The 15,807-nt window shown below is 38.4% G+C and overlaps 1 protein-coding gene across 1 annotated transcript in view; it reads left to right on the forward strand.

Annotated features, from left to right (window-relative positions):
• rxfp2b (relaxin family peptide receptor 2b) overlaps positions 1-15,807 on the forward strand; it is a 94,228-nt gene that overhangs the window by 40,055 nt on the left and 38,366 nt on the right. Inside the window, exons 5-7 of the mRNA XM_063052898.1 lie at positions 564-635; positions 5,036-5,107; positions 8,758-8,829. Of these exons, the coding sequence (XP_062908968.1) occupies positions 564-635; positions 5,036-5,107; positions 8,758-8,829 (216 nt within the window). The remainder of the gene's footprint in view (positions 1-563; positions 636-5,035; positions 5,108-8,757; positions 8,830-15,807) is intronic.

The following is a 15,807-nucleotide window of genomic DNA, read 5'->3' on the forward strand; positions in this document are numbered from 1 at the left end:
CCTAGTTGGCATGCACTCTGCTCATTCTCCTAGTCATATAATATTGCAAAGTGAATACATGCCACTGAGCATATATTTGAAAGCAAGTAGTTTACAGAAATTTTTTTTTAAAAAGCAGCAGAAGGTGAAGCAACTGCCATATCACTCCCTTCAGCATGCAGACAGATTAATATCTGTCTTCTCAAATCTGTTAAAAGGATTATTCAGTTATCCAACAAGCATTGCTTTTACATCCAGCTTAACAGATATAAGTGGCTAGAAAAATGGATAATACAAAGAAGTACAATTAAATTGAAATTGAATAAAAGTTCTGTAACAAATTCCTCTAGAGCTACTGAGAAAGGTTCTATTTTGCATTTGCAGCACAAAACAACTGTGGTCATAATCAATGGCCCTTAGCGCAATTGTATACATTTCGCAATGAAAGCAACTTCGCAATATTGGAGGTAAATCTTACCAGGTGTTAGGAGCACCAGGGCACCAAGAGAACACGGACCCTTCTTATGGACACATGATCTGACCAACTAATTTATAGATATTAAAACTGCTTTTCTCCATAATAGGTCTCTGAAGAGCAATAAAATCAAAAGTCTGCCTGATGATGCTTTCCTCATGTTCTCTGACCTGAAGGAATTGTGAGTGCATTTTCATCCTTTTATTTTTCTCAAGCATGAACTTCTGTAGAGTTTCTATAACTTTTTATTTATTTTGCCTTCCATAATACTGATTCATGTTTAACTTTAATATTGATGTACTTTTAAAAGGAAAGAAATTGTCAAAAGTGTGCTGTAGAAAGTTTTTGTTTTTGAATTCCAGCATCTGTGACTTCTTTATTTTTTACTGTAGCAAGCAATAATTCTAATATTTTCTAAATAAGATTCAAGAATTGAACTATTTTCTTGGGTTTCTGATTTCTCTGCAAATTCTATTATATTGTGCAGTGGGTACAAAGCAGAAAATTGAATTGCTCTTGGGTTTTAGTACCACAATGTAATTATTTACAAAGATATTTGGTTTTTTTCAATTATACACCGAATTCCTTTCAACAGGGTGCTAAATTGTCAGATAATCTCAGTTTAAAGCAGTATCAGCAAATGTACCGTGGTAGAATTCTGTGTCACAGAATTCACTTGCAGGCTCTTAAAGTGGTTTGAGATAACAACAGACACAAAATACTGGAGGAACTCAGCAGGCCAGGCATCATCTGTGAAAAAGAGTAAACAGTCAACATTTTGGGCCAAGACCCTTCATCAGAACCCTTCGTCCTGATGTGAGGTCTCGGTCCCGAAATGGTGACTGTTTATTTTTTCCCATAGATGATGCCTGGCCTGCTGAGTTCCTCCAGTATTTTGTGTGCTTTGCTTGGATTTCCAGCATCTGCAGATTTTCTCTTGTTTGAGATGACATCACTTTACTGTAAGATATACCCGTTCTTTGCTCTGCATCCCATGCAGCAGCAAAATGATGTTTTTATATGACCCAAGGAGCTAAGTTAGTTCATTTGTTGATCAGCCATAGAAAAATAAAATAAGTCAGAACTGCATACACAGATCTAATGGTAAGTAGGATGAAACACTTTCTGCCAACAAGCAAGATAGATAAGCTGTGACATAAGTCAATGTACCATGTATATAAAAGCTGCAGAGCTAAATGAGTCATTACAGAGAATGAAGCAACATCTGTCCAGCCATTTCCTACTCCCTCCCATTCCACTTCCCCACATAATTTCAAAGATTGTTATGTACTTTATCATGAGTTACCACATTCCTTATTTTGTGTGCTTTTTTTTGGAAGTTTTCTTTACATGCCTGAAGCTTTCATATATTACAGAATAGGTTTAGGTCAAGTAAAATCTTATCCTGAAAGAAATTGCTTTCAGCTTGTATTGTAATAGAAATGCCCTTGGTTTAAACATGGCTGGGGGAAGTTGTTAGATAAAGAGAAAGAAAAGCAGCAAGAGAAAAGAGTTTACTTTGGAATATAAATTGCATACTGCTGGAAAGCAGGTGCATGCATCACAGTGCTTTCATGCCTCATATCCATTTGGTTATGAGGTCTACATTCATATAACACACCAAGAAGGTCTACATTCATATAATTGTGTTTAAAACTGCTGGGAGTTAATGTATCATGGCTCCATTCTTTCCCAATGCTGCACTGGAATTCTAGATTGAAGGGGTGAACAGGAGGAGTGATGCAATCAGCCTACAAGGACTGGGATCTCCTCCCAATTTATACTGTGGATTAAGGAATCAGTTATTATTATCATGGAGTTCTATGATGTGAAATTTGTTGTTTTGCAGCAGCAGTACAGTGCAAAAACATAAAATTTCTACAAATTACAAAATAAATAGTGCAAAAGGAATAATAAGGTAGTGTTCTTAGAGCATTCAGAAATCCGATGGAAGAGAAGAGGCTGTTCCCTTATCATTGAGTGTGGCTTGTCAAGCTCCCGTACCTCCTCCCTGACAGTAATATTGAGAAAGTGCATGTCCCCAGATGGTGAGGGTCATTTATGATGGATGCTGCTGCCTTGAGCCACTGCCTCTGGAAGATGTCTACAGTGGTGGGGAGGGTACCAGCCTGTGATGCAACCAGTTAGAATGTTCTCCACTGTGCATGTATAGAAACTTACAAGAGTCTTTGGTGACATACCATATTTCCTCAAACTCCAAACAAAGAACAGCTGCATGATTGCATCACTGTGATGGGCCCAGGACAAAAGCTTGGAAATGTTGACACTCAGGAATTTAAAGCGGCTCACCTTTTCCACTGCTGACACCTCAATGAGGACTGGTGTGTGTTTTCCCAACTTCCTGAGGTCCACAATCAATTCCTTGGTCTTGCTGTCAATGAGTGTCATGTTGTTATTGTGATACCACTCAATTAACAGTGGAGGTAGAAGCAGGTGATTCCTCTGGATTCAAGCACCAACCACCTGGATGTAGTATGACAAGTTCTTAATGACTTTGTGTATATGATTAAAATCGGTTAATGCATCTTTATAAAGCACATCTTAGTGTATGACCACTGGCAACGTTAGCTGTTTGGCAGGTAGTCATAGTCATAGTCATAGTCATACTTTATTGATCCCGAGGGAAATTGGTTTTCGTTACAGTTGCACCATAAATAATTAAATAGCAATAAAACCATAAATAATTAAATAGTAATATGTAAATTATGCCAGAAAATAAGTCCAGGACCAGCTTATTGGCTCAGGGTGCCTGACCCTCCAAGGGAGGAGTTGTAAAGTTTGATGGCAACAGGCAGGAATGACTTCCTATGACACTCAGTGTTGCATCTCGGTAGAATGAGTCTCTGGCTGAATGTACTCCTGTGCCCAACCAGTCCATTATGTAGTGGATGGGAGACATTGTCCAAGATGGCATGCAACTTGGACAGCATCCTCTTTTCAGACACTGCCGTCAGAGAGTCCAGTTCCATCCCCACAACATCACTGGCCTCACGAATGAGTTTGTTGATTCTGTTGGTGTCTGCTACCTGTAACAGACCTGTCTTCCATTCCATATTCCCCATTAGGGAAGACGTAACTAGAGAGATTATGGACAAGTTGTGGCAAGCAGTGGTAATGAAGGCATGGAAGATGATCATATTCTTAAACATAATCCTTCCTTCCACATCCTACTTCCCCTGTACTTGCCTTAAAAGTTTTAAAGAGAACTAAATGTCAGAGAGTTTTCAAATTATTAAAATGCCTCACAACTTTGACAGAAGCTAAAGAATCAGCGCCAGGTTTACCTTCTCTCAAAATCTGTCAAGACAGTTGCAGCATCTGTACCAGAGTGGTCAGTGTACCATTGTCACCAGATTTGAGGGCACATATCACCGAGATTAGTCCTCCCAACCAGATGTGGGCAGATAGGACTATAGCTCGCAACTCAAAGTGTGAGCTGCGTCCAACATGACCCAACCTGAAGTAGGCAGGGGAGCATCACAGTGTGAGGAGGAGATTTAAAATGACACATTACTGAATATCTGAGACACGTTTTAAAAGTAATCACTTAAATGAAAGAAAGAGCTGGCATTAAATGTTTCAAGCGCCACTGATAGACTAAGCATTGTTGGGCAGATCTAGAATGTTACAGAGAGAATAGAGTCATTTCAATGCAAAAGTGAAAGGGAACGATACGTGTGATATTGATGGAAATGGAGAAACATGATCCACCAAGTATGGAGGCCAATGGACTGAACCTAGACAACACCATTCGGTATTTGTAGATGACATGAAACTCCAAAGTGTGGTTACAAATGAGGAGGCTGGTAACACATCGAAATCAGTGGTGAAACAGGCAAATTGAATTTATTGCTGAGAGGTGTAAAATAGTTAGCTTCACTGCTTATGAAGCATGAATATTAACTAATTGGATAACCTTAAATGGATGCATGAGTTAAGAAAGAAGAGCTTCATATTCATGAACCTTTAAAATGTCTAATTAAATCGATAAACCCTTTTTTTATAAACTCATGAGGAGTATAAAACTAAAAATACTTTATCAGATTCTGTGTGCAAGACTTGCTTGGAAGGATGTCAATGCTTTGGAAAAGGTACAGAGTAGTTATTGAATAGCATCAGTTATGAGGGACTTCAGTTGTGTGGAGCATTTAAAGAAGCTGTGATTGTTCTTGTTACAACGGGGAAAGGTTAGATTTGGCAAAGGTCATATGTCATAGAGTAATAGAACTGAGAAACTGGCCCTTCAGCCCAACTGGTCTAGGCTAACCATCAAGCTCCCATTTATACTGATTCCATTTCACTCCCCCACATTCCTATCAAATCCTACCACCCCCTCTCCATTTTACCACTCATCTGCAGTACACACCATGGGATTTTGATAAGATTATCCTTCCATATTCTTATCAAACCCATAAAATGTAGCTATCCTCAGTATTTTATGAGATTTTGATGAGGGTGTATAAGAATCTGCTTCTACTCATAGGAGGATTGGTGACTGTTGTTTATGGACGAGTCAATTTAGGAAGACAATTAGAATATTGTTAATTCATTGTCTTACAGATATCTGCAGCATAACCAAATGCAATCTATCTCAAAAACTGCGTTTTGTGGACTTTACAATCTCAAACGATTGTAAGTAAACAGTTTGTATTCTATGACTTATTTTAATGCTTTAGAATAAGCTTATTTGAATTCCCATATATAAATTGAAACTGATACTTATGCCTTCTTGCAATGAATCATATTTTCCTTTTTCCTCTCCCCAACTTCTAGCACATGATGTTGCTCTAGATACATTCTGGCTATTTTCCCAATGCCGTTGTGCTCCAGATGAAAAGATTACAAAGATGCTCATGTCAAGGATTAAAAGGAAAACGCAGAATCCTGGAAAATAGCGAGACTCCATTGCTATTTGGCAAGACATGTCCTGTAGATTTTATAAACTCTAGAAAATTCCAGAAATGACAATTATTGGTTTCCTGCACCGTTGAAGTAATTGCAGAACTACTTTGCAGCACGTGTGATTCACATATGATCCAGAGATCTAACCCAAACAATTCTTGAACTTTGCCTTTACAGCAATGTTTCATGCTCAGAGTTTCGTGATGTGCAGCTTCTATTTCTGATCTCTCTTCAAGGTGCAAACAGTATCAACATCTGAGCAGGTGCTTATAAGATGATGCTGTGTCTTAATTATCACTCTCCCCTTGATTTCATCAATGCCACCACCCAGAATTTTGGGTCAATGAAAAGAGGAATGCATATGAGTAGTATTCTAATCAGGTAACATAATAAAGTAGGAGGTACATCATTAGCTTGTAAATCAAAAGGATGTAATGAGAGGAACGAATAAAGGTACCATCACTTTCAACAGTTTCAGTCCAACATGGGCTAGGTAATGGCCCACCTATAATAGCCAGTATTGTGTGGGTGTGTGATATGTTTGTACCCCACTGTATGGTTGGCCATAGATTCCTATGGTGTGCCTCTTTTGGCTTCCAGGGGATTGAAATGTGTGCTAGCAAGCAGCATTCAGTATATTGGGAAATTGTTGCTAACTTGGTTGAACAGTTGGCAATGTGTGAAATCTGTGGAATGGTGGGTGCAAAGCTTGCAACTGTAAGGTTTAGGATATGAATGTTAGGTGTGAGACCCAATTAATAGAGGTTGTTTCATGTGATTTATGGGAATTGTGAACTGTCTAAGCTGAGGGTAGAAGGTATTCCCTTTGAAGATGTTTTCATTAACCTTGCCCTCTCAGGTGAGGTTATTAAACATCCCATAGAACGAATTTGTGTCCTCTGAACTTGACATAGAATTCAACATCTACATGTCTGCTATTTCTTGTCTTTGACCCTAGATCTTACAGTCTTCATATCTCCGTGAAGATTAGAATATTTTAATTCTCTGTCTTATCTATTTCCACTGCAGTCAGAAGAATTTGCATTCACGTGCCTATCAACACCCAGCCACTATTCTGCCTTTCTCAACTTGCATGTTATTAAGTGATGAAAGTTAGTATTTGAACAACTTTGACCACAATGTTGTGCCAATCTTTTAACCTACTCCAAAATCAATCTAACCCTTCCCTCCCACAAAGTCCTCCATTTTTCCTTCATCCATCTGCCAATCTTAAGTATCACTGATATATCTGTCTTTACCACCACCCAGCATCTACAAGTCAATATTTTTTTTAAAAACTGCCTCTGACATCACCTCTGTATCTTCCTACAATCACTTTAATGCCATTCACACCCTGGGAATGTCTGCCTGTTATCATCTTATATACTGCACCTTATCAAGTCACTTCTCATGCTCCTACACTCCAAAGAGAAAAGTCCTAGCTCACCTAAACTTCCCTCATGAAATATGTTCTCTAATCCAGGAAGCATCCTGATAAATCTCCTCAGCACCCTCTCAAAAGCTTGCGTGACCTTCCCGTAGGAAGGACATCAGGTGTCATCTAGTACAAGTGCTTCAGGACTCACACCATCAGCTTTAAGATCAGTTACTACCCCTCAACCATCAGGCTCTTGAACAAATGTGGATAACCATACTCATTCATTTTCTGGTGTTCCCACAACTGATTATCTCACTTTAAGGACTCTTTATCTTGTTATTTCATGTTCTTGTTATTTATTGCTGTTGGTTTATATTTGCACTTGCACAGTTTGTTGTTCATTAATCCCATTCACAGTTACTGTTCTGTAGATTTGCTAAGTATTCCCTCAGAAAAAGAACCTCAGGGTTGTATGTGGTGACAAATACTTATGTACTCAGATAATAAATTTTACTTTGAACTATGAAATATAATGAGGCAACCATAACTGAACATAAGATTTTGAACAAGATCTGACCATAGTTTTACAGAACTGCAACATGACCTCATACCTCTTGAACTCAATCTATTGAACATTGAGTCCAAGAGCCACGATTGACTATTGAAGGCCAACACACTATATGCCTTCTTAACCATTCTACCAACTTACAGTGAAACTTCAAGGGATATATGGATGGGACCTCAAGATCTTTCTGTTCCTCCACACCGCTAGGAATCCTGCCAATCTCCCTATATTCTGGCTTCAAGTTGGACCTTCCAACATACATCATTTCACATTTTTCTTGATTTAATTTCATCTACCACTTCTCAGCCCAGTTCTGCAACCTATCAATGTCCCACTGTAACTTATAATATCTTCTACACTATCCAAAACACAACCAACCTTTCTGTCATCTGCAGACTTATTAACCACCCCCCTTCCACTTCCTCATCCAAATCATTTATAAAAATCATAAAGACCAGGAATACCAGAACAGAACCCTGAGGAACTCCAGTGATCACAGATCGCCAGGCAGAATATGCTCTATCTATAACCGACATTTGCCTTCCATAGGCAAACCAATTCTGAATCCATGAGGCCAAGTTTCCCTGAATCCATGCCTCCTGACTTTCTGAAAGAACCTACCATGGAGGCCTTGTCAAATGCCTCAATAAAATCAGTGTATTCTACATCCACTGTTCTACCTTCATCAATTTGTTTTGTCACTTCCTCAAAGAATTCAATCATACTCGTGAAGTATGATCTGCTTTTCACAAATCTATGCTGATTATGCCCTCAACAGACAATTTACCTCCTGGTGTGTTGGAGACTGAAAAGTGACCTTACCGAAGTTAACTTCTCCACAACATCCAAGGTGCCTCTGTAAGTTAGTTTCATTTGCCTGTAGTTGGCTACATGTCCCTGTAGGCTTTATCTATCCATGTACTTGTCCAAATGTACCTTCTTACTTTCTTTGTTGTACACTACACCCCCGCTGTTGGTGTCATCTGCAAACTTAATAATTATGTAACAACATTGTTGTATAAGTTGCTAATACAGATGACAAACAGTGGACCCAGCACTGAGCCCTGCAGCACACCTCTGGTCACGAGCCTCCAATCTAAATAACAACCCTCCACTATCACCCTTAGACTCCCTTCCACAAAGCCAATGATGTATCCAATGAGTTACTCACCTAGACCAGGCTATTATGCAGAACCTTGTCAAAGGTCTTGTTAAAGTCCATGTAAACAACATCAATTGCATCTAAATGTATATTACTATTATTGCTGAGATGACAATGGACTTCACTAAAATCCAATCGTGTCTTTAGGCTGATTTTTTGACTGTTCTGTAATTATTTATTGACTCAATACTTTCTTTGAGTTTTGAATGTTTATGGTATAAATAGATGTAACAATTTTATCCAGAACAAAAATTACTGATACATCTCTTTTCTAGGTACATCAGTCAGAATCGTATCACTTCACTGAAGCCAAGACTATTTCAAGACCTTCATAATCTGGAAGTTTTGTATGTATCAAGCATCGACTTCTCTATCACTACAGTCTTGTTACATCCATTTTAATCTCCAAGGCTTGATATTTCTAATCTATTTGAAATAACATTTGAGATATCTTTTAATTTAATTTGTGTAATAATCAATTACATGTTAAGATCACCATTTATTTGTAAAGGTAATTCTTTGGCCACAATGATATTTTGACTTCATGATACAGTCACAGAGTGAGTTATGCAGAATGGAAAAAGGTCCTTTGGCCCAACTTGTCCATGCCAACCAAAGTGCCTATTTTAAGCCAGTGTTTTGCCCACATCTTTCTAAACCATTCCTATTCAAGATCAATTTCCATTTATCTTTAATATATTAACAAGTGCTTTTCTGCTTCCTTAATTCATGATTTGAAGTAATTGGAAATGAGACATAGCATCTTTCAATAAGGTTGGTATCAAAAGTCCAAAAGCCTTTGAAGTAGTCCTCGAGTCTTCAATGATGCAAACTATTCCCTGACAGCTCATAATGCCTTCAGATCTGATGCATGCATGAGTCTGCTGGTGACCTCTTCAGACTGCAGCAACACATCCTACTGTAAGCCAACTTATGATTAATGATGAATAATAGCAATTGGCATTCTCATATGCATTTTGTTCTTAGCATCATTATGCTTCATTGTTTCTAATTTCATTATTTATATTTTGTTCATTATTTATGTGGCCATTGAGGACAAAACCAATATTATTTAACCACTGCAACACACACAAAATGCTGCAGGAACTCAGCAGGCCAGGCAGCATCTATGGAAAAGATTAAACAGTTGATATTTTGGGTCTTGGAACGAAACACCGACTGTTTACTCTTTTCCACAGATGCAGCCTGGCCTGCTGATTTCCTCCAGAATTTTGTGTGTGTTACTTTGAACTTCCAGCATCTGCAGATTTTCTCATGTTTGTGATCATTTAACCATCTCTCACTGCTCCTGAGTAAGTGAGTTGGTCACCCCCTTTGCAGCCTGCATGGTGTTTGTTGATTTCTAGCATATGCGGCATTTATCTTTCTAGAAGGCAGAGATCACAGGTTTTATGAAATTATAAACATTTGTATTTAACAGAATCTGGAATGATATCTAGAATTCTGTAGAGCACAACTCACCAAAAGGACTGAACCTCTTTTAATATTATACTGTATATTGGCAGTTTGGATGTGATCTTCATTCACAATAAATAGACAATAATGGGGCATATACAAACATATTCCTAATGATCACATATAATGGGAGTCATTTTGTACTTGGAGTAAAATTAATTGCACCCATTATTAATAAATGCTGGGAGAAGTGGAAGAGCAATGAGAGTGGTTGGAAAGAGGTGCAGAAGCTGAGACCATATACAGTAGCAGATAATTACTGCCCTGATGCCTGCTTCAACCCAAAATATCAACGATTCTTTTTCTCCCACAGAGAACCCATGATTCTTTTTCTCCCACAGAGAACTCCAACAGACTGTTTGTTGATAGTAATCCTAATAGAGATAGTAATCCTCAAACTGCGGTAGAGTAGAGGATACCATGTCTGTCAGAGAACATGTTCAACCAGACTGGTAGAGTTCAAAGATCAAATTTATTATCAATGTATGAATACAATATACAACCTTGAGATTCATTTTCTTGTAGGCACCCACAAAACAAAGAAACATGATAGAATCCATGAAAAGCCACATACACCAAAGACCGACAAACATCCCGTGTGCAAAAGAGGACAAACCATGTGAATAGTTAAAAAAAAATCAGAAATACGTCGAACATGAGCTGCAGAGTCCCTGAAAGTGAGTCTATGTGTGCTGCGGAGTCAGTTCAGTGCTGAGGTGAGTGAAGCTGTTCCAGGAGCCCGGTGGCAGCAGGAAACAACTGCCCGCGGGAGCTGCAACCCCTGTCCGATGGTAGTAGCGAGAAGAGAGTAAGATGAGTTAAACGCAGGCAGACAGCGTTGGACACCAGTTCTTTTTCCAGTCTTGGTCTCGATGCTTTAATCTGTTTCGTGCTTTATTCGGCATGGAGTAACAGGTTCATTCTCCGCTCTAGGCCTCAATGCAATGTCCACCCACAGTGGAGGCTGCCTCAGCCATACCTGGATTCCAGCGAGTCAAGTTCTGTGAATCCATCAGGAGATGGTACAATCACTAATTCATTTAGATCACTGTTTCCCAACGTTTTTAGCCCAACACACCCCCAAAGCTATTTCATACTTGCCAACAACCCCTAAAGCATCTTCATACTTGCCAACACCCCTCTTAGGCACATTATACTTTCTGGCACCCCATAGTGTAAAACCATGTCTAACATATGCTAACATGAGAAAAATGATTCTGCTTTAAAGTTTTATTTATCCTTAAACCTAACTTACACAGTACCTGTGTGCCGCCCAGCAGCTTCAATATCAACATGCTCCTTGAGCTTGATGGTTTTAGCAAGAGTTGAAATATCTGGTTCAAGTTGTGACAGCAAAAGCCTTAAATCCCCACATGTAACAATGTCCAAGCGGTTTCTATTTTTTGTGAGTATGTGGTTCATTGTACTGAAGCCTCTTCCAACAAGGTAGGAGGATGGAAATGCAATGAAGAGCAGTTTGGCTCTTCTTTGAAGTCCAGGAAACGTTGTATGACAGTGTAGCCACGTACCACAAAAGCTGACATTTTTGAAAAGCCAGTCCAGAATTTGCAGATCATTCAAATCAAATCCTTGAATCGATTCTGAAATTTCTTCTTCACTGACTGCAGGTGTAAGCAGTACTCTTGCAAATCACCATCTATGAAAGAGAATGCCATACTTTCCATACAAGGAAATGATGAGAACTTTCTTCACCCAGTGTTTTGCTTGCATATTTCCAATTTTCCAATAAAAGTGGACACTGCACTTTTTACCTGGATTAAATTGAAATTCTCACCCTGCAGTTTCATACTTAAAGCACTCATTTTGTCGTACAGATCGGTAAGGTATGCCACATCTCCATGTAGAAGCTCAGTCTTGTTTCCCAAGCTCTTTGTCAACTTTGAGCAAAAATTCAACCAGTGTCCAAAAGATCAAAGGAATGTTTTAAGCAGCATCCTTTTGACAGCCAATGCATTTCAGTGCAAGCTTTCAAACTCTTCATCGTTACCTTGGCATAACTGGTGAAATATTCTGCTATTTAATAGATGAGCTTTAATTTTATTGATAGCAGATATTACAAGTGTCATGCTTGAAAAAAGTCGCTAGCTGAGGTTTTCGGCTGTGAGGTTTTGATGATGAATTATACAATGGATTACAAACAGACTTGGAATTTCTTTTTTCATCAATGCCACTAAACCAGCATGGTGACCTGTAATATATGGTGTTCCATCTGTTGCACAAGAAATCATGTTCATAATTAGAATATTTTTATCCTCAATATACATTTTGAGCTCACCGTAGATTGATTGTCCATTGATGTTTGTTTTTTAACTTTTTACAAAAGAAAATCTCTTCATAAACTTTTTTTTCATTTTTGTTGAACCATACATATGCCATTAGCAATGCCTCATTGCCTTGCACAGTGGGCTCATCCAGTTGTATCCCTATTTCTGTTTTCTGTAGCTCTGTGCATAGTTGATACTCAATGCTTTCTCTCATTTCATCAATACAATGAGCTACAGAGTTATTACTCAGAGAAACTGGCATCCATTTTCAGAATAGTGATGAGCACTTCTGATACAGCAGGCATTATTAATCTTTCACCAATTGTATGAGATTTTCTACACCTTGCTATCATTTTGGAAATGTTATCAGAAGCAATGAGACCATTATCGAGGTCATTTTGATCTTTCTTGGCAAATGACTCAAGTGTGCAATGCTTTTCAAATGCATCTTTCATCTTCTGGAACTGAGTAATACTATAAGCAGTCTTTTTGGGGGGTCTTTTATGAAAGTGTTCCTACAATCCTGACCATTTCATGGCTTCATTAATAATAAAGTATTACAAATAAGATACATGAGTCATCGCTGATCTGATGGGAACAGAATAAAATCGTACTCCAGGTATGTAACATTTTATTGATGCTCCTTCTGTAGTTTCTGTCTCTTAACTGGATTAGAATTCAAGGCTTCGCTGACTTCGGACTCATCAAGATCACAGTGTACATATTTATCCATCATTAATGGGGCTAAGTTAAAATTTAAAAATTAACACAAACTGGGAATGCCTATCGGATGTTGGCAACAGCAGCAAGTTGACACGGATGGAACAATGGTAGCGGCACGCAAAGGAACGGTGAAGCAAAGATGAAGATGATCACAACAGCAAAAATTGTTTCAGACTGGAATCTGAATGTTAGTTGGGATAGAGCTAGTGTTCAGCAAGCTAGCTTTATACTATTCCAGTTAGCGCAATTGACCAATCACGTAAGGTTTCATAATCCCCAAAGATGGTTCTTGACCACACATATGAAGCCGAGGTTGCTTTGAACACCTGAAGAGGAATCCTTGGGGTGGGCAGTTTTACTTATTGGCTCTATTTTACTGTTCGGTTCCGGCCAGTGCTGTATCATTGCGCGACCTGTTTTCTGTAGATCTGTAAAGAAAATTGAGAGGGTATACTTGATTTACCAACTGTTAATTGCATGAACTCGTTCCATGCTGTGAGTCAAGGGGGAGCTGTTGGCACCCTGGTTACTAATTTATGTAATAATGTATATGTTTGGTTGGTAAGGGCGGATGAGATTGCTGAGTTTCAGATGCATTGTGACGATGAGTGCTCAACATCTGCAGAGCTATGGTTCTTCCTGTGTTCCAGTGCCTCCTTTTTTTTGGAAGTGCCTCAAGTTAGGGTGTCACTTACCACCCCCCAAGAATCTTGAATGCCCCTTGACAACTTTTATTTCCCCTAATGCCCCCTTAGGATACGTTACCACCCCATCTTGGGAATCGCTGATTTAGATGGTTCAGAAGTACCTTCCTTAAAAGGAGAATAACAGGCTGCAGATTGCAGTGATTGTAGTTCAATAGTATATCTAGTAGTGTATCTAGTATTTTTGTGAGCTTCCTGCAAAACATCACCATATGTCACCAATGCCAATTTGGAACTACTTTTTCTTAATAGTATGACACAATATAACCAAGCAACACACACAAAATGCTGGGGGAACTCAGCAGGCCAGGCAGCATTTGCAGATTTTCTCTTGTTTGTGATTGGGATACAATATAAAATAGATCTTACAATAGGATTGAAGTGTACAAGTTCAGGGACACCCACTGAAAATAATGGCAAAATCACCTATCATTTACTCTTACCAACTTGAGTATCAGCAGGGATCTGGACATACAAAAGAGATTTTTCTCCTTTTTGCATCCTTGCACCAATGTGCAACCAGAGACTCGGTCTCAGATTGAAGCGATCTCTACCTGGACTCATGCATCAGATCTGAGAAACTGGACACAGCATTTATAATGGATAGTCACCATAATCAAAAAGTGATAATTGACAGATGTTTCAAATTTGATGTCGAAAAAAAAAGTGCTAGAAGTACTCAGCAACTGACAGAGAAACAGTGCTATCGTTTCAAGAGGAAAGTTCTATTGAAGTACCATTTACCTCAAATGTTATCTCTTTTTTAAAATTTCTGTGTGATTGATATTAATTCACTTTTAATTTTCCTATTTTAGTAATTTGATAGCATCATCAATGTGTACAGATTATTTTAATTATTTATTGACAGATACTGAACTGAAAGATCATGGCTTATGACCTTGGTAAATAACTCACCATAAAGTGATTTCATCGTGCTGAATGTAGTGAACTCTGCAGAATGTGAAGTGAACCCTAATGCCATCATAATTACATGTGAAATGGAATTCTTTGTCATTTTTACAATAGGTGTCAGAATGCCTCTGTGAACATAGACCCCTTGTCAGTTAACACAATGCTGCCTGTGATTATGGGGTGTCAAAAATATCCATGGCCACAAGATATTCTATTACCGTTATACCTTTCCTGTTTCAATTCTCCCCCCTCTCCATCACCCCCAACTTTGCACCATTCCCACTATTCTCCATCATCTCAAAGGTAGCCTAGGGTTGCCATAGAAATGTCTCTTATTGGATTTCCCAGTATGAAAAGAGTTTCTGCTTCCTCATCCATTTCAGGCAGTGAATTCCACAATTCCTTCTACCAAAATTAACGTAACTATTTTCTGTGTGTCATTGAATTTGCTTGAGGGAAAAAAGACATTCCTTATCTAATTGTCAAAGCCTCTCATAAATGTATACATCTCAGTAAATTCTCTCGTCAGTCTTTATTTCAAATAAAAGTAAACTCGGCCTAATTAGTTTCTTTGCATGATGATAATTTTGCAAATCTACCATGCTTTACCTTTATCACCACCTTGTCAACCATTTCCAATATCTTCAGGGGTCTCTGGACATACAACCCAAAGTCCCACTCTTACTCTCATTCCTACCATTCCTGTGACCTAGATTTTTCCCTTATTATCAACTACCAACTTTAGCATCATCAGCAAACATTTTAATTGTGAAGCTTGGATTACAGTCTAAGTTATTAATATCTATCATGGGACCCAGTACTGAGTCAAGTGCATAGAGCACATGAAGCAATCTTGCCATTTTTTCTGGGCTCAAATGCGACTTTTTTAATCAAATAGCTATGTGAGATTTGGTTAAACACCTCAGTTAAATTCATGTAGACTGTTTCAAATGTACTAATTAGGTTATTTGAACAAGTTATTTTAATACATCCATGCTGATTGTACTTCATTAACCTGCACCTCTTCAGTATTGATAATACTGTCCTCTGGAGCTTGCAGCTATCCAGTCTGTCACTTACTCCTTTCGTACACAACAGTTCCAGGTTAGTTTCCAGTTCACTGCCATCATGCCCTTTGCTTCTTTTAAGAATCTAGATTTCTTCTTATCCAAATTTGATTATACAGCTACTTTTAAGGAACTTGTGTTTCTTGATATCTTATTTT

This window comes from Mobula hypostoma, chromosome 7, assembly GCF_963921235.1.
Source record: "Mobula hypostoma chromosome 7, sMobHyp1.1, whole genome shotgun sequence".
Taxonomy (NCBI): Eukaryota; Metazoa; Chordata; class Chondrichthyes; order Myliobatiformes; family Myliobatidae; genus Mobula; species Mobula hypostoma.